General features: G+C 37.0%; 3 protein-coding genes across 4 annotated transcripts in view; 1 reads left to right on the forward strand and 2 right to left on the reverse strand.

Moving 5' to 3' along the window:
* Positions 1–842: 842 nt before the first annotated feature.
* LOC107552563 (Fanconi anemia group G protein homolog) lies at positions 843–11,363 on the reverse strand. 2 transcript variants are annotated; one of them, XM_016234463.1, is made up of 14 exons: positions 11,211–11,363; positions 11,027–11,111; positions 10,795–10,920; positions 10,513–10,703; positions 9,430–9,571; positions 9,122–9,252; positions 8,749–8,895; positions 4,446–4,600; positions 4,214–4,280; positions 3,822–4,129; positions 3,691–3,731; positions 3,226–3,393; positions 1,598–1,709; positions 843–1,130 (listed from the first exon to the last, which is right to left on the reverse strand). In XM_016234463.1, the coding sequence occupies exons 1-14, from the start codon at positions 11,277–11,279 to the stop codon at positions 1,028–1,030; spliced, it is 1,845 nt and encodes a 614-aa protein (XP_016089949.1). In that variant the 5' UTR covers positions 11,280–11,363; the 3' UTR covers positions 843–1,027. The 2 variants fall into 2 exon arrangements, with proteins under 2 accessions (XP_016089949.1, XP_016089948.1); XM_016234462.1 differs by lacking the exons at positions 843–1,130; positions 1,598–1,709; positions 3,226–3,393; ... (2 more) ...; positions 4,214–4,280; positions 4,446–4,600 and adding exons at positions 6,062–6,863; positions 6,948–7,014; positions 7,168–7,322.
* A 1,620-nt stretch (positions 11,364–12,983) lies between these two features.
* Positions 12,984–22,109, forward strand: eef2l2 (eukaryotic translation elongation factor 2, like 2). The gene is made up of 15 exons (XM_016234515.1): positions 12,984–13,105; positions 14,756–14,970; positions 18,013–18,194; positions 18,388–18,599; positions 18,691–18,878; positions 18,983–19,088; positions 19,177–19,290; positions 19,378–19,516; positions 19,606–19,801; positions 19,910–20,168; positions 20,249–20,356; positions 20,440–20,793; positions 20,869–21,051; positions 21,129–21,261; positions 21,444–22,109. Exons 1-15 carry the CDS (start codon positions 13,103–13,105, stop codon positions 21,635–21,637), a joined length of 2,586 nt encoding a protein of 861 aa, XP_016090001.1. The 5' UTR covers positions 12,984–13,102; the 3' UTR covers positions 21,638–22,109.
* Positions 21,757–26,059, reverse strand: part of LOC107552547 (E3 SUMO-protein ligase PIAS2-like) — a 10,801-nt gene continuing 6,498 nt past the window's right edge. Inside the window, exons 9-12 of the mRNA XM_016234445.1 lie at positions 24,956–25,164; positions 23,591–23,730; positions 23,460–23,497; positions 21,757–23,348 (exon numbers count right to left, since the gene is read on the reverse strand). Of these exons, the coding sequence (XP_016089931.1) occupies positions 23,160–23,348; positions 23,460–23,497; positions 23,591–23,730; positions 24,956–25,164 (576 nt within the window). The 3' untranslated portion in view covers positions 21,757–23,159. The remainder of the gene's footprint in view (positions 23,349–23,459; positions 23,498–23,590; positions 23,731–24,955; positions 25,165–26,059) is intronic.

The following is a 26,059-nucleotide window of genomic DNA, read 5'->3' on the forward strand; positions in this document are numbered from 1 at the left end:
TAACATTCTTAACTTTTGAGTTAAAGGAATCAAGGAGAAGATCAACAGAGTCTGCAGAAATGCTTGGTGTTAAAGATACAGCCTTCATAAATAGCACACTAGTGTTCTCGTTAATGCATCTCTTTCTGACAGAGACAGATCTAGATTCAGTGGTAGCAGAAATCAATGTATCAAAGAAAATACAGAAGTGATCAGATAGTGCTAAGTTCTTAATAATAATGGATGAGCTGTTTAGACCCTTACTGATGAGTAAATCTAGAGTGTGTCCACAATTGTGTGTGGGTCCATGCACATGCTGAAACAGGTCAAAAGTGTTTAAAACAGTTATAATTTATTTTGTAGTTTTGATTTCTGCATTATCTATGTGAATATTAAAATCCCCTGCAATAGCAAAACAGTCAAACTCTGAGGAAATCATTGATAACAGTAAATAATGATAAATAGGATGCGTAGAGCACTTTTCAGCACAATTCCTAGATATTCAAAAGACAAATACTGACCAAATGACACTTGCTTGCATTGATAAACATCTTTAAATAGAGCAGCTACACCTCCACCTCTCCTAACAGCTCTGCAGACACTCATGAAAGTAAAGTTAGGAGGGGCTATTTCATTTTATTTGTGGTGATTAAGTCATTGATCACAAATGATTAGAATGTTTAAAAAAATGCTAACTTATTATAATGTTTGATTATAATGTTTAAAAATGCTAACTTGATGGAATTACTTTTTACAAATCATTTTTATTATGAACAAAACAAAAAAAAAGCATAGATAAAAAAACAAGATGCTAATCAGAGAAATTGGCAAGCATAAGCTTTATAAAGAATCTGATACCAGTTTGGATGCATTCTTGAGCTCACAAATCATTTGTTCTGACAAGTGGAATGCTACTTGGTTACATCTGAAAAGGAAATAAGGCAACACAAACTGTCTTTTCTGTACCCAGTTCTGGTTTGGACACACCAAAAAAGCGAAATGGTGCAATTTAGCAGAATTTAGTAGAGAACATCCTTTCTGACATCTCTCATGTCTTTTTGGCCTGAATGTATTCCACAATCTTCTTCTTCAACTCACTGAAGTCAAAAGCTGTGTCATCTGGCCATAGCTGCAAATACTGCGGCACATTTCTGAAACGCAAGTCATCATACCAGTTACAATCTCTTAGATTCCAACGATGCTCAACTTTCATGTGAAAAGTCATATTATGATAAGAGTATACTATCACTAGTGCTGTCAAACGACTAATTGCAATTAATCACATCCAAAATAAAAGTTTTTTACATAATATGTGTGTGCTGTGCCTATTTATTATGCATATATAAATACACAAACATGCATGTATATATTTAATACAAATATGTTACGTTTATATATTAAATATATTTTTATATTATATAATTTATATGAATATAAATATATACACATAAATACATGTAAATATTTTCAAAATATATGCTGTATGTGTGTGTCTTTATATATACATAATAAATATACACAGTACACACACATATTATGTAAACAAAAACTTTTCTTTTGGATGCGACAGCACTATTAATCACACGAGTTAACAATATTGGCTTTTCTGATAGCTTACACTGACTTAGGTGCATCTGAAGTACTATGGGCTTCCCTCCAGTGTGCTGATGCTTCCTCTCTACGATCAAGCCTCCACAAGACCTCAGACAGCAACATCTTAATATGTGACCCTGGACCACAAAACCAGTCTTAAGTCACTTGGGCATATTTGTTGCAATAGCCAAAAAACATTGTATGGGTCAAAATTATCGATTTTTCTTTTTTGCCAAAAATCATTAGGAAAAGATCATGTTCCATGAAGATATTTTGTAAATTTCCTACCGTAAATATATCAAAACTTAATTTTTGTTTAGTAATATTAGGGCTGGGTAAAAAAATATCAATATCTCGATATAAATCGATTCTCATTTTTACGGAACAACATCGATTTCTAAATCCCAAGAATCGATTATTCTAGCCTGTTTTCAGTTAATGGACGGAACATTGAAGGGCACCTCCCAATTCAATAAATCGCAATAAGCATTGTGCTTTGGTACTTTTCACATGAAACAAAGTCTCAGATTTCAAATTCTGTCCATTGTATTGCAGTATTTAAACAATAAATGCCGTTTTGGCGCGACGTGGCAGCGCGAGGCACACGTGAACTAATCTCCAAATTAATACCAGATACAGCACAAAATAAACATGACTAAATATCCTAAGGTAAGTTAAAAGAAAGAGTACAACTTTACAATCCGTAAACTGTGTCTTGTAATCGCTCAATCTGTGTTTCAGCCGCGCAAAGATGCCAATATTACGGCTTGTAAACAATATGTCACGTAACATCACATTTACCTCAGGAAAAAAAAAACATATTCGGTGACCATAAACCCATTAGTCAGATAGAAATATAAACTGTAGAGAGGGGCATTTTGCTTAATATATGCACCATATAACATATTCATTATAATTTTTTACTGTTCTTCAATGTTTAATTTATGTTAGAATAAATCCATCAAGTTTTTATGACGGCCACCATTTAAATATTTATATTTAAAAAAAAACGCAATTGAACTATTTAAGTAGAAATATTAATATCTAACTGTAACTTTATTATTGTAAAATCTTCATTAATTTTAACCTTCAATATTATAGTAATGTTGTACCAACTGACTCTCATGTAGGCCTATATTTTACAGCAGCAGTTGAGATTTTTTTTCCTTGAGAAAATTTGGCATGCACTGTACTTGATATATATCCAAAATAATCGATATTGAATCGAATCGGTAATCGAATCGAAAGCTTGTGAATGAGAATAGAATCGAAATGTGAAATTTGTGTCAAAACCCAGCCCTAAGTAATATGCATTGCTAAGAATTTCATTTGGACAACTTTAACGGCGATTTTCTCAGTATTTTGATTTCTTTGCACCCTCAGATTCCAGATTTTCAAATAGTTGTATCTCTGCCAAATATTGTCCTATCATAACAAACCATACACCAATGGAAAGCTTATTTATTCAGATGTATAAATCTAAATTTTAATAAATCGACCCTTATGACTGGTTTTGTGGTCCAGGGTCACATATTCTTACAACCTAGTGAAATTCAACTCCACATGTAAATTTGAGATGGACAGCGCAATGTATCAGACGAATCACAACAAACAAGTCTCACAAATTCACTATAATAACAGCATATCAGATACCTGGTGTCATCTGGAAACTGAGATGAAGATCTCTCAGGGCTTCCTTCAATTCACCTCTTTCCAGAAAGCAGAGCCCTCTACCAGCTAGTGCTTGTCCTTTTGCTGCTTCCAAAGTCACCATTCTTTCAACCATTGCTTCAGTGTTTCCAAGATGTTTTTGTTTCCAGTCTAAAAGTTTGATGAAACCATGTAAGTAATGGTAAATGAAGCAAGTGCACACATCAAACGTGGCATAAGCTAAAGAGAGGAAAACAGCTTACTTCATCTCTTGAAAGTAGATCTGTTATTAATAGATACCCTTTGAAGACCCCAGGATAAAAATATATAATAGTTAAATATATCTGTAAGCCTGCTTTTCCAAAGATCTTAGTACCGGGCAATACTTCACAAACAAAAGCGGATATGATTATGAACACACAATCTTGTTAGAGCAACAGTAAGACTGGAAAGAGAGAGATTACTTGCCTTTCTGTTTTATGAACACTTTCACCAAATTATTAATCGCTCTGAAAGGAAAGAACGAGAACATAACAAAAACTATGACACATTTCACAAAACACGGTTTGCCAACACAGCTAGGTACTAAATGAATGCACCTTGTGAAATTTGTAATTGCCTCTTTGGTGTCCTTCAGTTTCCAGTGGGCTTGTGCTTGAAGGAGATGGGCTGCACCAGCCCATAAAACAAAGTCCACATTTTCAAGAACAACATCAGAATCAGCTACATTTTGTTTTTCATCAGCATCAAGCAGCAGTCTCTCAGGGATGAAGTCCAAAGTGCTGGTGATGACCTCCTCACAGACCACAAGAGCATCACTATAACGTTTCGCTTTTAATAAAGCAAATCCTGCTTCAAGGTAGACCACTGGGATTCTGGGAAAAGAGGCACCTTCCCCTGTGTGTATCTGAAACACAGACATTCTGAATCAGTTATATTGCTTCATAAGCACTATTTCTGAATGTGATGCCTGAAAAATTGCAGTCCTCACAAGATCTTTGCCATCTGATTGCAGTGACGCCAACAGATCAAGATAGTACTCAACACCATCTGAAATACTGATTGACACAAAATATTATTATTTTTTGATTAGCTGTTTAGGTTAGGTTTCTAGATCTGATTTGATTCTGATTCAGATTTTCTAGATCTAAAATTCTGATTTGATTCTGTATTCAGATTTGATATATGATTCAAGCATTTGTCCTTGTTGTGGAATCACTTGCCTGCCATTGAACACACACGTGTGAGCCAAAGTGTGCAGAATCAGAGAAGGGGAAGGGACTCTGCTAATGAAGGTCATCTGTACACCACCAAACAGCATAGCTGGAGAGACCAGTGAAGCACTAGATGAACTTTTATCAGACTGCAGTTGGACTGCCTGTAAACAAAGCAAGAGAAAAGTATTATTTAACAAACATTTCAAACTGACACTACATAACATGCAGGAAATACATTTATTGGAGAATTCTGAAAGAATGTGACATATCCTTTACTGTTCGGACTGAAAAAAAGCCTTCAGTGTCACCTGAGCCATGTTGCTTCTTAAATTTACTTGTTTACATCTACTTTATTGACACTAGAAGACAGTCATGAGATATGGACCTCTGGCACTTACAAATGATTTGTTTATTGTTTTCAATATAGTAATGAGCTGTTATGTGTTGTATGAAGTAAGGACAACAATTAACAATTTGTTATCTCTTATATCATAAGTAGTTAAAGAACAGTTCACAAAAATGAAAAATTGCATCCATCTGAACAGATTTTAATAGAGGATTACATCACTTGCTCACCAATGGATTCTCTGCAGTGAATGAGAGTCCAAACAGCTAATAAAAACAGCACAATAATCCACACGACTCCAGTCCATCAATTAATGTCTTTTGAAGTGAAAAGATGCGTGTTTGTAAGAAACAAATCCATCAAGTCATTTTAACTTGCTTCAGGCCAAAATACCAGTCCATAATTCATAACACTTCATCCATTAAAAAAGTCCACCCCCCGTTGTCCTCTCACATTAAAATCCACCAACATATTTGTTTAGAACTGCTTTGGACTGTTTTCACTTGTGAAAGGTGCTTGATTTGTGCACATTTCTTTCCTGATTCATACAAGTTGACTTGTTCACTGGAGAAAGCAAAATTATGGATAGAGGACTCGGTTTGAAGTAAAAAATAAGTTTGAAGTTAAAAATATGGTGAAATGTTGTACCAACTGACTCTCATGTAGGCCTATATTTTACAGCAGCAGTTTACAGCAGTTTGGCATGCACTGTACTTGATATATATCCAAAATAATCGATATTGAATCGAATCGGTAATCGAATCGAAAGCTTGTGAATGAGAATAGAATCGAAATGTGAAATTTGTGTCAAAACCCAGCCCTAAGTAATATGCATTGCTAAGAATTTCATTTGGACAACTTTAACGGTGATTTTCTCAGTATTTTGATTTCTTTGCACCCTCAGATTCCAGATTTTCAAATAGTTGTATCTCTGCCAAATATTGTCCTATCATAACAAACCATACACCAATGGAAAGCTTATTTATTCAGATGTATAAATCTAAATTTTAATAAATCGACCCTTATGACTGGTTTTGTGGTCCAGGGTCACATATTCTTACAACCTAGTGAAATTCAACTCCACATGTAAATTTGAGATGGACAGCGCAATGTATCAGACGAATCACAACAAACAAGTCTCACAAATTCACTATAATAACAGCATATCAGATACCTGGTGTCATCTGGAAACTGAGATGAAGATCTCTCAGGGCTTCCTTCAATTCACCTCTTTCCAGAAAGCAGAGCCCTCTACCAGCTAGTGCTTGTCCTTTTGCTGCTTCCAAAGTCACCATTCTTTCAACCATTGCTTCAGTGTTTCCAAGATGTTTTTGTTTCCAGTCTAAAAGTTTGATGAAACCATGTAAGTAATGGTAAATGAAGCAAGTGCACACATCAAACGTGGCATAAGCTAAAGAGAGGAAAACAGCTTACTTCATCTCTTGAAAGTAGATCTGTTATTAATAGATACCCTTTGAAGACCCCAGGATAAAAATATATAATAGTTAAATATATCTGTAAGCCTGCTTTTCCAAAGATCTTAGTACCGGGCAATACTTCACAAACAAAAGCGGATATGATTATGAACACACAATCTTGTTAGAGCAACAGTAAGACTGGAAAGAGAGAGATTACTTGCCTTTCTGTTTTATGAACACTTTCACCAAATTATTAATCGCTCTGAAAGGAAAGAACGAGAACATAACAAAAACTATGACACATTTCACAAAACACGGTTTGCCAACACAGCTAGGTACTAAATGAATGCACCTTGTGAAATTTGTAATTGCCTCTTTGGTGTCCTTCAGTTTCCAGTGGGCTTGTGCTTGAAGGAGATGGGCTGCACCAGCCCATAAAACAAAGTCCACATTTTCAAGAACAACATCAGAATCAGCTACATTTTGTTTTTCATCAGCATCAAGCAGCAGTCTCTCAGGGATGAAGTCCAAAGTGCTGGTGATGACCTCCTCACAGACCACAAGAGCATCACTATAACGTTTCGCTTTTAATAAAGCAAATCCTGCTTCAAGGTAGACCACTGGGATTCTGGGAAAAGAGGCACCTTCCCCTGTGTGTATCTGAAACACAGACATTCTGAATCAGTTATATTGCTTCATAAGCACTATTTCTGAATGTGATGCCTGAAAAATTGCAGTCCTCACAAGATCTTTGCCATCTGATTGCAGTGACGCCAACAGATCAAGATAGTACTCAACACCATCTGAAATACTGATTGACACAATATATATATATATATATAGTTTAGATGTTTAGTATTCTGTAAAAAAATAAATTTTCTAGATCTGATTAAATTTCTGATTGATTCTGTATTCAAATTTGATATATGATTCAAGCATTTGTCCTTGTTGTGGAATCACTTGCCTGCCATTGAACACACATGTGTGAGCCAAAGTGTGCAGAATCAGAGAGGGGGAAGGGACTCTGCTAATGAAGGTCATCTGTTCACCACCAAGCAGCGTAGCTAGAGAGACCACTGACGCACTAGATGAACTTTTATCAGAACGCAGTTGGACTGCCTGTAAACAACGAGAAAAGTATTATTTAACAAAAAGACACTACGTAACATGCAGGAAATACATTCACTGGAAAATTATGAAAGAATGTGAAACATCCTTTACTGTTTGAAACAATCCTTCAGTGTCAGCTGTGCCTTGTTGCTACTTACTTGTTTACATCTACTTTGTTGAAACTAGGCATGAGATATGGACCTTAGGCACTTACAAATGATTTGTTTATTGTTTTTATTTTAAAAAATCAGTCCAAGTGGACACATCCAGTAGGCAAAAAGCTCAATGTGGGTGCTCCACCACAAAATAATTTGAACCAAAAAATCAAAGTAGGCACACCACAGCTCCAGAGATAGAAAAATATTTATTTATGTTCTCACCACAGGTGACGTTTCGAGCTTAGACTGATGAAGAGCGTCTAAGCTCGAAACGTTACCTGTGGTGAGAACATAAATAAATATTTTTCTACTTATTGTTTTTATTAAAATAATGAGTCGTTATGTGTTTTGTGAAGTAGGGACAACAATTAACTATTTATCACTGATATCACAAGTAGTTATAAGAAAAAGGTCATAAAAATGAAAAATTGCTGAAAATTTACTTACCCTCAGGCCATCCAAAATGAGTTTGTTTCTTCATCTGAACAGATTTTGAGAAATTCAGCATTACATCACTTGCTCACCAATGGATCATTTGCAGTAAATTGGGAATGTGAGTCTCATAAACGCATCCCTAAAATTCACAAGAAATTCAAATAACTTCAGAAGAGAAAAGCTGCGTGTTTGTAAGAAACAACTTTAAACCGTTGCTTTGGGCCAAAATTCCAGTCTATAATCCATAATAACACATCCTCCAGTCAAAAAGTTCATCCCCTCTTGTCCTTTCACATCAAAATCCCCTGACATATTTGTTTAGAACTGCTTTGGACTGTTTTCTCTTATAAACGGTTCTTGATTTGTGCATATTTCTATCCTGATTCAGATGAGACTTTTTCACTAGAGAAAGCAATATTATGGATAAATTATTATGGATACTCTTATTTTAGGTGTAAGCAATAGTTTGAAGTTAAAAATGTAAACATGCAAACATGCAGCCTTTCGCTTCACAAGACGTTAATTGATGAACTGAAGCTATGTGAATTACTGTGATGTTTTATCAGCTGTTTGAAGTCATTCTGATGGCACCCAATCACTGCAGGGGTGCAAATGATGTAATGCTGAATTTATTTAAATCTGCTCCGATGAAGAAACTCATCTGCAACTTGGATGACCTGAGACTGAGTGAGCTAATATTAAAAAAAATATATATATATTTTTTTTTTAATATATGCAAATGCACTTTCAAACATGCTGTAAAGCACAAGGTACACTGCAGAAAATTAAAAATATTAAAAATACATTATTGAAAATAATCAATCGTGTACAGAATGACTTACTGAGTAAAGAAGATGCAAGGCCTCCATTTCTGCCTTTGGATTGCCAAGCTGTCTGAACACCAGAGCACTTTGATAAAGTGCACTATGGCAAGCACAATCCACCTCCACAGCCTTCCTATAAAAGTGGAGAGCACAATGGGGCTGGCCCTGCAGGGACATAAGTAACAGAGCCACTGAGAGCGCCTGGACTCAAGATAGAAACTGTTTGCTCAAATTCTGAATCAGTTCATCTAATCCAACAAACAAACTTAATCCAAACTTAATCAAATAGAAAACGAAATTGGTTCAGGAAATGTTGATTTAAGATTTTGTCTGTTTAGGTCTATTTAGTTCAGGGTTCATTGGATGGGGAATGTAGAACAGAGCTTTTTACCAGCTTAGCAAAACTCTGGCCTGTAAGAGTGTGGATCTGTGCCAAGAGACTTCTGGGACTTGGGAGGCCTTTAGCCTCCTGAAAAATGTCAAGGGCCTCTGAATATTTTTCCATCTTCATCTGTTCCACCCCTAAACCAGCAAAAGCATTTTAAGATTAATGTCAGTTCTACTATTTATTGTTTTAAATGGCAAAGAAATGGGATGTATTTCTTGTGACATTAATATATAGACCTACATAATATAAAAATATTTACATAAACAAAAATTTGATCACATTGTCTATATCTTAGTTCAAACATTTTGTACCGTGACATATTACAGTGCATATGTGCAAAAGATCCTTGAGGTCCTTTGCTGTCATGGCAACCATTAATGAGGAGTCTTCTTTCATGCTCAAAGCAAGGTTTCGGGTTTCTCTCTGTAGATTCACAGGTGCTGAACGCTCTCTCTGTGAGGAGAGAATGACAGCAGTATAGAAGTCAAAAACACATTCTTAAAAACAACAGTATTTACATTAACAAATCATTCTTAGGTCACATTACTAGGCAATTTCATGTTTACAACTGATGTGTTTAACTATAAAATACTGTTACATTATTGTTTGTTAGGAGTCAATCCATCTCAAGTGGTCCAACAGAGGTTGATTTGCCATTTCAAAATTTACTAATTTTTTGAGAGATTACCTTTATTCCAAACCCACTAGTTAAATGGCCAACAGCACATTTGGTTATACAGACATTTACAGAAACCTAAACATCTAATCTCATGATGGTCCTGACCTCTTTGAATAAAAAAAAAACTGGTCTGGTCTCTAAAGCACATTTCAATGTACATGTAAACCATTTTGTACATTCTTGTTCCTTAATCTCAATCCAAATGTAATGATCAAGAGAGCTCATATGTTCACTTTTAGGGTTTTCCTTTTATAATGGGAAGGTACTGAGTCTCAGTACTAATTTTTTTCGGGGGTACCTTGGTAAGTATAGTGTGCATGCAGAACATTTCAGGTTTGAGATTTATTTTAATTATTTTTCTAAGGGGGGCATTAAAAAATCCCCCTCACTTTTGGGTTGACTGGTGGGGACCTAATAGGAGCCTACAGTTTTCACAGATACAAGTCCTCTATGGCAGAGTTTGCGATTCTGCTTTTCACTAGTAGAAATCTGGGAAAAAGCCTACATTATTCATAACAAGTGATAAAAACAGATCAGTATTTCACACAGTGATCATGTTTATATTTGACATGCAAGAGCGTATGCTCATAAATGAAGTATAAAACAGTGGTTCTCATCCAGAGGGCTGTGGACCACTAGGGGGCTTCAGAAAATGCCCAAGGGGGACCTAATGATTCCTACAATTATTTTTATAAGAATTGTAAAAAATGTATACCTTGTGATCGGTTTGCATCAGAAGAGTAAGAACTCTCTCTAACTGGCACTGCATGAGCCACAGCATCCACTGGATCAGCAGAAGCTTGTGGACATATGGCACATAGACTGAGGAACCCAAAGTCTGTAGAACAGCCTCCCACAACTGAACGGGATCAGAACAGATAACCTGAGATCCAGCAGCCTCTAAAGCTACAGAAAAACAGAAAGGCAGGGAAGACATAAAACACATATACAATGTTGTATATATTAATAATTAAACATAAGACATGATGTTATTTACCTCTTAATAAACTATGTGTGAGACTTTCCTCTATTTCACTTGCGTTGGAGAAACTCAACGAGAATAAAAAAGTATTATATGAAACTGTCATTTCAAGTTCCAGTCGTTCAGTAGCTGCTGGTATTCCTGTGTAAACAGCACAATATGCTTATGAGCTTCTAATATACCTTGAATATGGTTATGAGCTTCTAATATCACCTTACTTTCAGCCATCAAAATAACATGAAAATACCTTGAATTTTCTGCAGCAGTTTACGGCTTTCCGAACAGCATCGCTTCAGAACATTCTGATTTGGTTCAAGGCCTCGTTCATTTTGCTTAAACGGTAACGTTTCGGCACATGAGTATTTCTGCGTAAAGTCAAATATTACGGTAAACGATAAAATATTAATTTTGCAACAGTACGTTAATGTTACCTTCCAAGTCAAAATGATGCTGTTATTCTCCTCACTCCATGTATCAACTAAACAGGGAACGAAAGACATGACAAAGTCTGGAAACAGAGGCAGTCAAATGGCACCTAATATTTCATAACTACTGTATAAAGCCACAGCCCATTCTGATTTCTGAATTAGTACCAAAGCCACTCTGAGTCTGAAAGACTCAGTCCCTTCCTCAACTGATTCGAACTTTCCCTCCACCAAGTCTAAACAAATGATTAGCGATACAGCGCCACCTGCTGTTTGGGATGCATTAGTCTAACATGAAAAATGTCAATGGCGACATAAAAAAGATAGGAAATTGGTTATTAAAATATTGGACAAAGCAGGGTGTAAAAGTTGATTTCTTACATTTTTTAAATTTTTTTAAATTAAATATCTCACCATGTTCAGTTTTAACGTGTTGTATGCAATCTTCAGCATTTCCGGTTATTCTCCTCACTCCATGTATCAACTAAACAGGGAACGAAAGACATGACAAAGTCTGGAAACAGAGGCAGTCAAATGGCACCTAATATTTCATAACTACTGTATAAAGCCACAGCCCATTCTGATTTCTGAATTAGTACCAAAGCCACTCTGAGTCTGTCAGACTCAGTCCCTTCCTCAACTGATTCGAACTTTCCCTCCACCAAGTCTAAACAAATGATTAGCGATACAGCGCCACCTGCTGTTTGGGATGCATTAGTCTAACATGAAAAATGTCAATGGCGACATAAAAAAGATAGGAAATTGGTTATTAAAATATTGGACAAAGCAGGGTGTAAAAGTTGATTTCTTACATTTTTTAAATTTTTTTAAATTAAATATCTCACCATGTTCAGTTTTAACGTGTTGTATGCAATCTTCAGCATTTCCTCAAAAATGTTTTTCTATGCTTATCACCCAACGGGTCAACATCACCACGTAAGAACAATCTAGCATTCACTTAAAAGGAAGGCTACAGACTGTTTTAAAATGATTTTCTCCATATAATACATCAGACAGAAAACTTTGCAGTGCTGACAAAAGAACCATATTTTGCACATCTTTTTTTTAAATTAAATATCTCACCATGTTCAGTTTTAACGTGTTGTATGCAATCTTCAGCATTTCCTCAAAAATGTTTTTCTATGCTTATCACCCAACGGGTCAACATCACCACGTAAGAACAATCTAGCATTCACTTAAAAGGAAGGCTACAGAATGTTTTTAAAATGATTTTCTCCATATAATACATCAGACAGAAAACTTTGCAGTGCTGACAAAAGAACCATATTTTGCACATCATCACACATGTATTAAATGCAGAAGTCAGATTATTTGTCCAGTGTTGCTAGCTACTAACACGACCTACTTACAATTTGGGAAACTATGTAAAAATACCAAACGATTTCTTTGTGTACATGTAGTAGGCTATCATGGGGGTGACAAAATATGAGCACAATTATCTAATAATATAAAAATAAAAAAAATCTCACCAGAACCTAGTGATCATCTTTAATGTCAAATGTCATAATTTCTTAATTAATATTATTATAATTAAGAATAAGACGAAGAATGAGACGTGCCATGTTTGCATATGTAAATACTCTCCGTTATCTCTGCGGTCACATACGTATCGGGCATATTATTAGGTTGTGCAAACTATGTAGAATCTAAATGCCTTCACTGGTCTGACCAGTGGCCAGTAATAGGGTCATCTAGGTCCATATGACTCGGTCGCTCCACATGACTCCGCAGTGCTTTCTGTCGCAGCATAAACTAAGATCCTACGCCACAGTCTCTCTCTTTCCCTCAAGTCCTCCAGCAGAGAGGAGCAGAGAGGAGCCGAGAGGAGCAGCGAGCGCAGCGCGAGGCCGGCCTAGACTTGGGAGCCAGTCGCCAAAATGGTACGATATTTCACCCTGTCAGTCCACCAGGCTGCATTGAAAAAGACTAAAGTGCTATATGAAAACATATTGGTACATTTAGTACGCATTTCTTCAGTCATTTAACGTTATATAATCTTACTGTGTTCTGATGTCAATGACAACCTGCTAAGAAGATCCTCGCATTTGTGTCAACCTTGAACTTGAATTATACGCGGGACATTTAGCTGATTGATGTTTGTCTTTATTATAAAATGTTCAGGAAAGAGAATGACGCATTCAAATATACCTAACGTCTTTTTATTCGATGCGAGATGGAAATGGTTAAGTCACAATTTCAGCAAGTTCGTCTTGTAACAGTTATACTACGCTAAAATGTAAAGCACAACCGCATGCGGTTCGATCTTTGTTTTTAAGTGAAAGTAAGCAGGGTTATTTTAGGGATATGGCCCAGCAAAGTGCACACGCGCACGCTGGAATAACGTTACCCCGTTATAAATAGCGCGTTTACGCCCACTGTTCTCCTCTGTGCGCGTATTCAAGTTTCATGTGCGGAGAGCGAGCAAACCATGATCATGGAGGGGTGCTGGAGGCAAATAGTGTTATTATAATGACGGGGCCGCTGTGTTCTTGTTTTTGAGGGGTGAAACAAACAACCCAACTCTGTTATCAGGCTTCACAAGCTTGTCATTGGCTGCGTGTATCGCTGCAGCGCCTGGCTGAGGAGACTGCAGCACACAGCGGCTCCCCAGAAACTGCGCACTCATGGTACAGGCTGCACTTCAGCGCACTCTCTGAATTATTACCATAGATTTAGAAAGCGCTAATGAAACGAATATTTACCGTTTGTAAGCGTAATGCACAGTCAAATGTTTTAACGCGTAATAAGGTGAAGTTGCTTGACCATATGCAGTTGAAAACAGGAATTTCAAAATACATTAGCCTGTGTTTGAAAAGAAATTGCTTGTAAAAATGTAAAAATAATGAACTGCCTTTTAATTTATGGGTAAAGATCCCTGAATTCCATATTGAACTATCACGTTTGTTTAAATTTTATTTAGGCTAATTTGTACCGGTAATATTATTATTTGAATATTTTAGTTATAATTTTAATATTTTGAATGATTTCATTTATTGTTTTATGTTGCAATATGTTATAGTTTCATGTGTAAATAGGGCATGTGTTTTTATGCTCTTTGTTATTATTGGCCATGGTTAGGTTATCATGTGGGCTTACATTGAAAAACATGTGGTTTTATTAGCATATTTTACAGTAAAAATTATTTAAATACCTCAAATAGATTGGTATATTAACATTATATAATTTAATGACATATACAGTTCCAGTGTACAAATACAGTTACCAAAATGGCAATTCTTGTAATATCTTCTTTTTTTTGTACATTAAAGTTAAGCTGACAGTTGTATTTTTATTTTTTTTACTGTGGATTTAATAAAACACACACACACAGAAAACAATATTTAGCTTCTATTGAGGGATCAAAGGCATAAGCTTAGACTGTCACATTTACCTCTCGTAGGTTCCCATCGCTTAAACCACGAGCCCGAAGCATTCATTTGTTTTGACATCACATATTGTCCCCCACACACAAACACTCAATCATATTTACTCCACAATCAACACTTGATAAACTTGGCTTTGTCCCTCAGGTGAACTTCACGGTAGACCAGATTCGGGAGATCATGGACAAAAAGTCCAACATCAGGAACATGTCTGTGATCGCCCATGTGGACCATGGCAAATCTACTCTCACTGATTCCTTGGTGTGCAAAGCCGGTATTATTGCTTCTGCACGTGCAGGAGAGACCAGATTTACTGACACCAGAAAAGACGAACAGGAGAGGTGTATCACCATTAAGTCAACGTAGGTATTCATGTTTAAAAAGTGTGAATTTAGCCACTCCTCTAGTGTTCAGTATCACGTGATCCTTGAGAAATCATTCTAATACAGCGGGTAAAATAAGTATTGAACACATCACCATTTTTCTCAGTAAATATATTTCTAAAGGTGCTGTTGACATGAAATTTTCACCAGATGTCGGTAACAATCCACGAAATCCATACATACAAAGAAATCAAAACAAATAAGTTCAGAAATTAAGTTCTGTGTAATAAAGTAGAATGACACAGGGGAAAAGTATTGAACACATGAAGAAAGGGAGGTGCAAAAAGTAATGGAAAGCCAAGCCACCAGCTGAAATCTATCAGTAATTCGAACGCAATCTTGCCCCTTTTCAGTGGAAATTAATACTTGTTGGTTCAGGCCCTGATGGCTTATAAAAAGGTGTCTCTTGAACAACATGTCACACAAGAAACATTTCATGATGGGTAAAAGCAAAGAGCTTTCTCAAGACCTTCGCAACCTTATTGTTGCAAAACAAACTGATGGCATTGGTTACAGAAGGATTTCTATACTTCTGTATGTTCCAGTGAGCACAGTTGGGGCCATAATCCAGAAGTGGAAAGAACATCATTTCACCATAAACCGGCCACGACCAGGTGCTCCTCACTAGATTTCTGACAGGTGCTCCTCACTAGATTTCTGAGTGAAAAGAAGAAAGATTCAAGTTGTCCAAGAGCCAAGGATGGCTCTTGGACAACTCTTCTTATTCATTTTACGGGTCAGCTAACTGTGAGGTGACACTGCAGAGTATATTGTTCAAGTGTTTATATGTGTAATCGTTTTACTAGTTGAATTAATTAATTACCATACAAATAAATAACCGCTCCGACACTTCCGCGGTCGGTTCGCACGCGCGCAGGTAACGTTACTGAGTGTATGAACAAATATTGAAGTTACAGTGGGCTTTATCATGATATCAAAAAATAATTACTGTTTGCTTATTAATATGATACTGTTCTATAACTGTGCTTTCAATCATTGATTTAATTATTTACTCAAAACTGTTAAATTAGATAAAATATGTATATTTTTGGTGCTTAGTTATAATTTGCTGGAATACTTTATTGTGTTTCTGAATTGTTTAATGTGAGTTTACTTGTATAAGCCACTTTCCATGTGCAGTTATGCTCAGTAATGTTCTTTAAGTAGTTTTGTTTACTGATATAGAGCATCGATAATAAAATACATTTAACCGAGAAAAAAAAACCTTTTGTGTGTGCATTAATAATTAATAAATGATTAGTGTGTCCACTTTCCTATAAAGTTCACTTTCACAGGTTAATGATGTTCATAACGCCTTAATAAATGGTTCACAGGTGTTCACTTTTAATGTTCGCTTTCATAGGTTACTAGCGTTTATAATTCATTAATAAATGGTTCACAGGTGTTCACTTTACATTAAGGTTCACTTTTGCAGGTTATTAACATTTATAGCTCATTAATAAATGGTTCACAGGACTTCACTTTACATTAAGGTTCACTTTTGCAGGTTATTAACGTTTATCGCTCATTAATAAATGGTTCACAGGTCTTCACTTTACATTAAGGTTCACTTTTGCAGGTTATTAACGTTTATAGATCATTAATGAATGGTTCACAGGTGATCACGTTACATTAAGGTTCATTTTTAGATGTTATTAACATTTATAACTCATTAATAACTGGTTCACAGATGTTCACTTTACATTAAGGTTCACTTTCACACGTTATTAACGTTTATAGCTCATTAATAAACGATTCACAGATGTTCACTTTACATTAAGGTTCACTTTCACACGTTATTAACATTTATAAATCATTAATAAATGGCTCATTACATTAAGGTTCACAGGTAATATTGGAATTAAAAATTTTCAATATTAGCATCTCAAGTCATGGGTGTGCTTTTATTAGTTTTTCCCCAAAATAAAAATCAAGATGATAATTTCATCTTGATAAACAAAATATATCAGTTTCTAATCATTGCTGTGGATAGGCATCATAAACTTCTGCGGAGAATCATGGGTAAGGTACAGAGTAGATTCTGGTAAGAAACATTGTAAGAAAAGTGACACGAGTCATGAGATATAAATGAGAAAACCATAAATACAACACCCTTCAGTCTTGCTATAATAATATTTTTTTGCTGCATCATGAAATAAATCAGAAATCTGGTTTTGAGTGAAATAAGTATTTATAAATATATGTGTTAAGCATTTATAACATGTGAGTTAAAAATGGCTCACTATTTGGCAGGTATTACATTAAAATCCCCCTTTTACTCATGCATTTATAACTGCTTATCAATGATTTATAATGCATTTGTAAGCAAGTTATTAGTAATTTATTAACACCTTTATAAACCCTTTATAAAGGGAACCTTAATGTAAAGTGTTACCCACATAACTTAATTTCTGATTTCTTATTTGTATTGTTTTATTTGTATGCATGGATTACTTGGGTTGTTACCGACATCTGCATGCACCGTTAGAAATATATATATTTTTAAATATTATTTACTGAGAAAAATGGTGATGTGTTCAATACTTATTTTACCCGCTGTATGCTGATCTGGTGCTGAAGGAACATTTATTATTATTATCAATGTTGTGCTGCTTAATGTTTTTTCCAGGATTCTTTGATGAATAGAAAGTTTAAATGAATAGAGTTTATTAGAATTAATTTAGGTAATATTTTATCTATGTAATATATCCTCACAAAGTATTAATTTCTTTAAAAAAGAAAGAAAAGAAACAAAAATATTTTTTTATAGAAAGGTACAGGGTATGTTGTCACAATGGAACCCACCATTAAACAGTATATTATAGGCTTTTTATCACAGTTAAGATTTTAAATGAACATATAAAACCATTAGCAGAGTCAACACACATTTGTGAACTGTTGATTTAAAATTTTACAGTTATTGAGATATGGAACTTTTAACAACTAGCTCCAGTGTTCACTTACCCAGGAAATACCAAAATGACATTTCTGAAACCCTCTACATATATGTATCCCTCACAGGGCCATCTCTCTATATTATGAGCTCAGTGAGAATGACTCAGCCTTCATTAAGCAGTGTAAGGATGGTTTTGGCTTCCTGATCAACCTGATCGACTCACCGGGACATGTTGACTTCTCCTCTGAGGTGACAGCAGCTCTGAGAGTTACAGATGGTGCCCTTGTAGTGGTAGACTGTGTATCAGGTAAGGCAAATTAATTTTCGATATCAAGTTCACACTTCTGTTTCTCTAATTAAGGCAATCCTCTGAAATGCAATAAGAACATTCAACAACATTAAAGTATCCACCACACAAATTGTTTCATCACCTTATGATAATATTTCGACGTCTGACCAGAAAGTTAGTTTAAATAGGCAAAATTTGAATTGTTCCACAGGTGTATGTGTGCAGACTGAAACCGTCTTGAGACAAGCCATTGCAGAGCGCATCAAGCCTGTCTTGATGATGAACAAGATGGATCGTGCCCTCCTTGAGTTGCAGCTAGAACCGGATGAGCTTTGCCAAACCTTCCAAAGGATTGTGGAGAATGTTAATGTCATTATCTCAACCTATGGAGAAGGAGAGCATGGACCAATGGGAAACATTATGGTAAGTAGCAGTTGAGACTGATAAGTCAACTTTATGAGTAAAACGTTTGCTTTTATCTACATGTTGCTTACTGATTTTGGGGTTACCTTAGGTGGATCCTGTGGTTGGGACTGTGGGATTTGGATCAGGCCTCCATGGCTGGGCTTTTACTCTGAAGCAGTTTGCTGAGATGTACGTGGCCAAGTTTGCTGCCAAGGGAGATAAGAAAAAAGCAGAACTTTCTCCAGTAGAACGGGCTAAGAAAGTGGAGGAGATGATGAAAAAGCTTTGGGGAGATAAGTAAGTGTCTTACTTGTTATAAAGGAGACACTGGAACACTGGAGTGATTTCCAGTATAAATTGTGTGTATAAAATATTCTTTAACTCAATGCAATCTTTTTCAGGTACTTTGATCCCTCCTGTGGAAAGTTCAGCAAATCAGCAACCAATGCAGATGGAAAGAAGCTTCCTCGTACCTTCTGCCAGCTTGTCTTGGATCCAATCTTTAAGGTTTGAGTTTAAATCGGTTTTAAACGCACTCATCTCTCACTACTATGACTCGTTTACAATCCCTCTCTCATTTGAACCCTTTCCACAGGTTTTTGATGCCATTATGAATTTCAAAAAAGAAGAGACCCAGAAACTGATTGAGAAACTTGAAGTAAAGCTTGATGCAGAAGACAAACAAAAGGAAGGAAAACCTCTTCTTAAGGTATAACTAAAGAACTAAACTTTTGAGAATCTGCACCCTAATTCTACTTTTGTCTTTGTTGATGTATGGTTGTTTCAATGCTTCCAGGCTGTGATGCGCCGCTGGTTGCCTGCAGGTGACGCTTTGCTCCAGATGATCACCATCCATCTTCCTTCTCCTGTCACTGCCCAAAGGTACCGCTGTGAACTGCTTTACGAGGGTCCTGGAGATGATGAGGCTGCCATGGGTAAGTCACAACATTGCGAGGTGTTTGACACTTCAGGGAGATCCCTTTTTGCCAGCCTTTTCACATTCAACCTGTTTTTGACTTTCCAGGTATAAAGAACTGTGATCCTAAAGCTCCTCTCATGATGTACATCTCCAAGATGGTGCCAACCACCGACAAGGGTAGATTCTATGCTTTTGGTCGTGTCTTCTCTGGTGTCGTTTCTACAGGGCAGAAGGTGCGCATCATGGGCCCAAACTTCACACCAGGAAAAAAGGAGGACTTGTACTTAAAGCCAATCCAAAGGTTTGCTGCTGTCAATTACATATACAGTACATCCTCAACAAATCATCCTCAACTGATTTGATGATCATTACCCTTATTAACATGTTGATCATGCTATGTCCTCCTCAGAACTATCTTAATGATGGGTCGCTACGTAGAACCCATTGAAGATGTGCCATGTGGGAACATTGTTGGTTTGGTTGGGGTCGATCAGTTCCTGGTGAAGACTGGCACCATTACCACTTTTGAAAATTCTCACAACATGCGTGTTATGAAGTTCAGCGTTAGTCCTGTGGTGAGAGTTGCTGTGGAGGCCAAGAACCCAGCTGATCTGCCAAAGCTGGTGGAGGGCCTTAAACGTCTGGCCAAGTCTGATCCCATGGTTCAGGTGAATGTCTTAGCAAGGTAATAAGATGGTATAATCAAAATTCAGTCTTTACAAAAATAAACACTAATTTCTTCTCCTAGTGTATCATTGAAGAGTCTGGTGAGCACATTGTGGCAGGTGCTGGAGAGCTTCATCTGGAGATTTGCCTAAAAGACCTCGAGGAAGATCATGCCTGCATCCCTTTGAAGGTAGTGCTTGGGTGATAATACTGACAAGGTTACAGATATTTTTTTAAGTTTTTCCACTAACAGCTTGAGGCAATTTTTTGCAGAAATCAGACCCAGTTGTGTCATATCGCGAAACCGTCAGCGACGAATCAGACCAGGTTTGCTTGTCCAAGTCTCCCAACAAGCACAATCGTCTGTACATGAAATCTCGGCCCTTCCCAGATGGCCTGGCTGAGGACATCGACAAGGGTGACGTGACCGCTCGGCAGGAGCTCAAACAGAGAGCTCGCTACCTGGCTGAGAAATACGAGTGGGAGGTTGCTGAGGCCCGTAAGATTTGGTGTTTTGGACCAGATGGCACAGGGCCCAACATCCTTATGGATATCACAAAGGGAGTTCAGTATCTGAATGAGATAAAGGACAGCGTAGTGGCTGGTTTTCAGTGGGCAACCAAAGAAGTGAGTAGACAGTTTAAGGATTTATGCTTCGTCTTTCCTACAGCAATGAGATACTATTATGTGTTACTTTACCAGGGTGCACTCTGTGAAGAGAATATGCGGGCGGTCCGATTTGACATTCATGATGTCACTCTTCATGCTGATGCCATTCATAGAGGTGGCGGTCAGATCATTCCCACAGCCCGCAGAGTTCTGTACGCTTCTGTGCTCACTGCACAGCCAAGACTCATGGAGCCCATTTACCTGGTCGAGATTCAGGTACACGTGGTAGATTGCTGGAACGGAAAAATTAGTGTAATCTTGACGATGTTAATATATTTCCTTCTCTCCTTCAGTGCCCGGAGCAGGTGGTTGGTGGCATCTATGGTGTGCTGAACAGAAAGAGAGGCCATGTGTTTGAGGAGTCTCAAGTGGCTGGGACACCTATATTTGTTGTGAAGGCATACCTACCTGTAAATGAATCATTTGGTGAGTTAATATTCCAGATTTTTTATAATTTTTATATTGAAAAATACATTTATTGCAGTTAAACAAGTTGTGATCCCAAATGGTATACATTTCTATATTAATATATTGTGGATGTTCATTTAGAAACACAAGTCCTTGCTGTCTTTGGTGCCTATAATTTGCTTGCGTTTGTTTCTGTACAGGTTTCACAGCAGACCTGAGGTCTAACACTGGTGGACAAGCCTTCCCTCAGTGTATATTTAACCACTGGCAGATTTTGCCAGGTGATCCATACGATGTAAACAGCAAACCTAGCCAAATTGTGGCTGAGACCCGTAAACGCAAAGGTCTGAAAGAGGGCATCCCAGCACTGGACAACTTCCTGGATAAATTATAAATTTCTCTGGATTGTACATGGGGATTGAAGCTATTAATCTTACAATGTTAACGTGATGACTCTGAAGTGTATTGCATTACGTTTACACAGAAAATCAACAGAGCTTAATTTAAATATTCAAAGCTGCACAATCTGGCAGCAAATAAAATCTGAGCACTTTAAACCAAACTGTGTGGATGTATCCATACATAAAGTAAAGCCAGCACAACACAGCAATCTGGACTTAATTCAACTTTAAAAATATATTTTTCCAGATGGATATGAAATATTGCTCTAATCACTGTGTAATGTGTATTGGTGTATTGGTATTGGTTTTCTTAGGATGTATATAAATCATCATGAACTGTGCCCTCCTTTTGGCAAAGAATTCAAGTTTCTCAACAACATTACCTGTGCCATTATCAATGGAGAGCTATGTCAATTCAAAACCGCAACCCTGACAGGGAGGGACAATAAAAGTCCTGTATCAACATTTACAGCACATCTTTGTTTTTGTTTTTTTTACATCCAACTCAAAATAGTACATATGTAACAAGGGGGAACGTCTAAAATAAATAAGCAGCCTCTTACATGTCTTCAGACTTAGTCAAAATGACAGTATGTTGTATGGCTCATAATCCAGTAAAATAAATTAGATTAACTCAAACCACAAGTAAATAACCATTAGCAATAAAAGCAGATTTGTAAAAGAAAAAAGATCCCCATCCTATATCAAAACTTGCATAATCATAATAATAAAAAATAAATAATAATAAAATGAATGGCTCAATATTCATTATGCCTGCAGGTTGCTAACTGACCAAGAACCATGAAATGACACAAATTACTCGTTGTTTTAACAACGGTCATATTACAATTTTTGAGGTGAACATGGTGTTGAGATTGAGCCAAAACACCTTTCATATAAACTTACAGATTGAAAATAAAAGTTCACCACATCAGCAAAAGGGAATCTGATGGCTCTTGAGCAAATAACCACCAAAAAAAATCTGCTTATGCATTCTGCCTTAATATAAGACAAGTAAACATTTTACATTATAAAACTGTTTTTTTATTGCTAAAACGGAAGTCTTCTAACAAAAAATAATTGCACTGCTGATATCGAAGAGACAACATAAACTGAGCTGCCGCTGAAAACCTGCTGCCGTTTCAACTGCAGAACCGCCAATGCAAAACACACAATGTAGACAATATTAGACTCGTCTGAGCTTTCTAGTCCACTCATTTATGCCGTTTGTTTCATTCTGCTCCTCCACTCATACAGCTAACGGATGAGAGTCACTGTGTATCTGGCAGTTTCCCCAGTTCAAAGGGAGAACAGCTTGATTCGAGTTTGCTTTTTAAAACAGCACTGTTGCTGACCCAGCCAAAACATTTAGAGATCTTCATAGTAGTCCTTCTGGGTCCTTGTCGAAACATGATTCTTGAAGTCCAGAGTTAAACGTAGAAAATATTTTTCACTTCGCCAACTTGACTTAAGTGTAGCTGTTTTGGTGACTGGCCAATAAAGATGTGCCAGGATTCAGTCTAGTGAAATAATGTCTGATAGGCCTGAAGATCCTCCCGTAATGACACCCGTCTCGTGACTCGAGCTGCTGCTATGAGTTGCCGTCTCGTACGGAGCTGATGAGGAAACCAGGCCGCTGCTGGTGGTGGCACTCTGAAGGCTGCTGGAGAGGTTGTCTAAAAATATAGGGCCTCTGTAATGCTGCTGAAGAAACAAAGAAAACTACTGGAAAACAGCTGTGCAGGCTATTAAAATATGTAAGATACATGCAATCTCAATATTTCTTTGAGAGAATAATTCTCTGAAAGCATATACCTGTGGATCCCCTTGTATCAGAGAAAATAAATCAAGACCTTTGGAAAAGACACAAACATTTGTTTTTGTGTTAAATCTTGATCACGAAGGAAAACATACTTGATTGGATGGCAGACTAGCTAAGTACATACTTTGCATATCTGTGGGAAGAGTGGATAAGGTAGAATGGTGGAATGGAACGGAGTAGTCCGTTATTGAGGAGGTCAGGTATGAGGTGTCTAGCGCCTGGACATTTGGCACCCGAACTGTTGATGGCTGATAAGTCAGGACCCTAAAAGAGGAAAAAGGAAAATATGAAAACCAATAAACAAACCAACATTGAGAAATGGAGGTTCCACTGCAGTTAACTTTTTGAAGATTTTTTAAAATCATTCTGGATCATTTTATCCAATGCATCTATATATTAGCGATACTAAAGCTTACAGGGTGCCAACATCTATTCACCTATAAATTTCCATGCCTAATGATGATTTAAAAATAAATAAATGAACATTTTGCAACAGCATTTTTTAAATTTTCTTAAAAGCTTTTATGAATTTGGCTGACTTTTTCAAGTCTGGATATTACATTTTTAGTATTTCCTAACATTTCAGGTTTTCCCATCACCATGGATAATTTGACTATTGTACAGTTTAGGGTTTATTCAAAATATGGTCATGAAAGGGCAAGGCTTAATGGAACACTCCACTATTTTTGAAAACAGGCTCATTTTCCAGTTAAACAGTTGAGTTTATCTCCAGGTCTGGCGTTAGCACTTTTAGCTGTAGCTCAGCATAGATCATTGAATTTGATTAGACCGTTAGCATCTCGCTCAAAAATGACCAAAGATTTTCTATATTTTTCCTATTTAAAACGTGACTCTTCTGTAGTTACATCGTGTACCAAGACCAATGGAAAATGAAAAGTTGTGATTTTTTTAGGCCGATATGGCTAGGAACTATACTCTCATTCTGGCGTAATAATCAAGGAACTTTGCTGCCGTACCATGGGTACAGCAGGCGCAATGATATTATGCAGCGCCTGAAAATAGGCTAACTTCAGCCAACATAACCAATGTGACCACCTGCTTGAACAGGGAGCGTGCCTTCCGTTGGAAGTTACCTAGCTGGGGACTATTTTCAGGCGCTGCGTAATATCATTGTGCCTACTGCACCCATGGTACAGTAGCAAAGTTCCTTGATTATTACGTCTTAGTACACGATGTAACTACAGAAGAGTAAAATTTTAAAAAGGAAAAATATCGAAACTCTTTGGACATTTTTGAGCGAGATGCTAACGGTCTAATCAGATTCAATGATCTATGCTAAGCTGCAGCTAAAAGTGCTACCGCCAGACCCGGAGATCGGCTGAATGGATTCGAAAACAGTAAAACTCAACTGGTTAACTCAAGGGGAGTTGGAAAATAAGCCTATTTTCAAAAATAGTGGAGTGTTCCTTTAAAGAAGAGGTACACAGAAATGTCTGGTCTGATTTCTAGAGAATTAATAAACACAAACCCTGTGTTGTGCATCTCCTCAGCCTTTGACATGTAGACACAGCGCTTTTTCAGAGGAGGATCGCTGTCCTCTTCATCATCAGATGAGCTCTCTAGTGTGAGGTCGATTACGTCTCCTTTTTTTGTGCTGCTGGTTTCTGAGGGTGGTACCACTGCACTTTGCCGCACTGGGACAGCGCCTGAGAGGTCAAGAATCACTTTAAAACTGCATTAAATCCTATACACAATCAGTTAGAACAGTTATGATGCTGCCAAAAATAACATTATTTTGTATATTTGGTGTAATGAAATGTGTTTATGCGGTTTAAAGTAAAAAAAACACATTATTTTCCACATACTGTACATTATTGTTTCTCCTCTATGCCCCGCCTTTTTGAAACGCGTCGATTTTTTACAAAGCTCATCGGTCTGAAAAGCGAGGTGTGCTCTGATTGGCCAGCTATCCAATGCGTTGTGATTGGCCGAATACCTCAAGCGTGAGACGGAAATGTTACGCCCCTCACATACTGTTGATGCCGTGTCCCGGCCGGAGCGACGAGACAAAAACATTAAAACCCATTACAAACGAGGCATTTGTTGCATCCAGTGGGGACATAATTACTGATTATAAACACTTATACTGTCTTTTTACGCGTTGCATTGCATCGCACCGCGTAAATATAAAACTCTGTCTGCATTTGTGATCAGAGAAATGACAAACAACAAGTGCTACTCTACACTGCCCAACACTCGCATTTGAATCATCAGTGGCAAATCCCTTAAATTAAAACGTACTTACAGACTGTGAGTCAGAACAGCCGGCATTGTAGCCTAACGTTACTCTCCCAGGATCAGTAAACAGTCCTCCATAAAATGTGCTGCACACATCTGGATATTTGGGTTAAACTGTTCTGGAACAGTGTTGTAAATACAACTTAACCACTGATTTGTAGTCGTGTCCTCTTTTGGAAGACCAAACAAAGTAGTTTCGCTTTCACAACGAAAAACACAGCGCCTTCACGACATGGCTACAGCGTCAACAATACGTGTTAGAATGAGGCGTTTTAGGTAGGTGTGGCTGACTCTAAACTTTTATAAAGAATATCTCTTTGGTTTTGAGACTTTA

The sequence above is a fragment of the Sinocyclocheilus grahami genome, unplaced genomic scaffold, assembly GCF_001515645.1.
Source record: "Sinocyclocheilus grahami isolate Dianchi unplaced genomic scaffold, SAMN03320097.WGS_v1.1 scaffold453.1, whole genome shotgun sequence".
In the NCBI taxonomy this organism is placed as follows: Eukaryota; Metazoa; Chordata; class Actinopteri; order Cypriniformes; family Cyprinidae; genus Sinocyclocheilus; species Sinocyclocheilus grahami.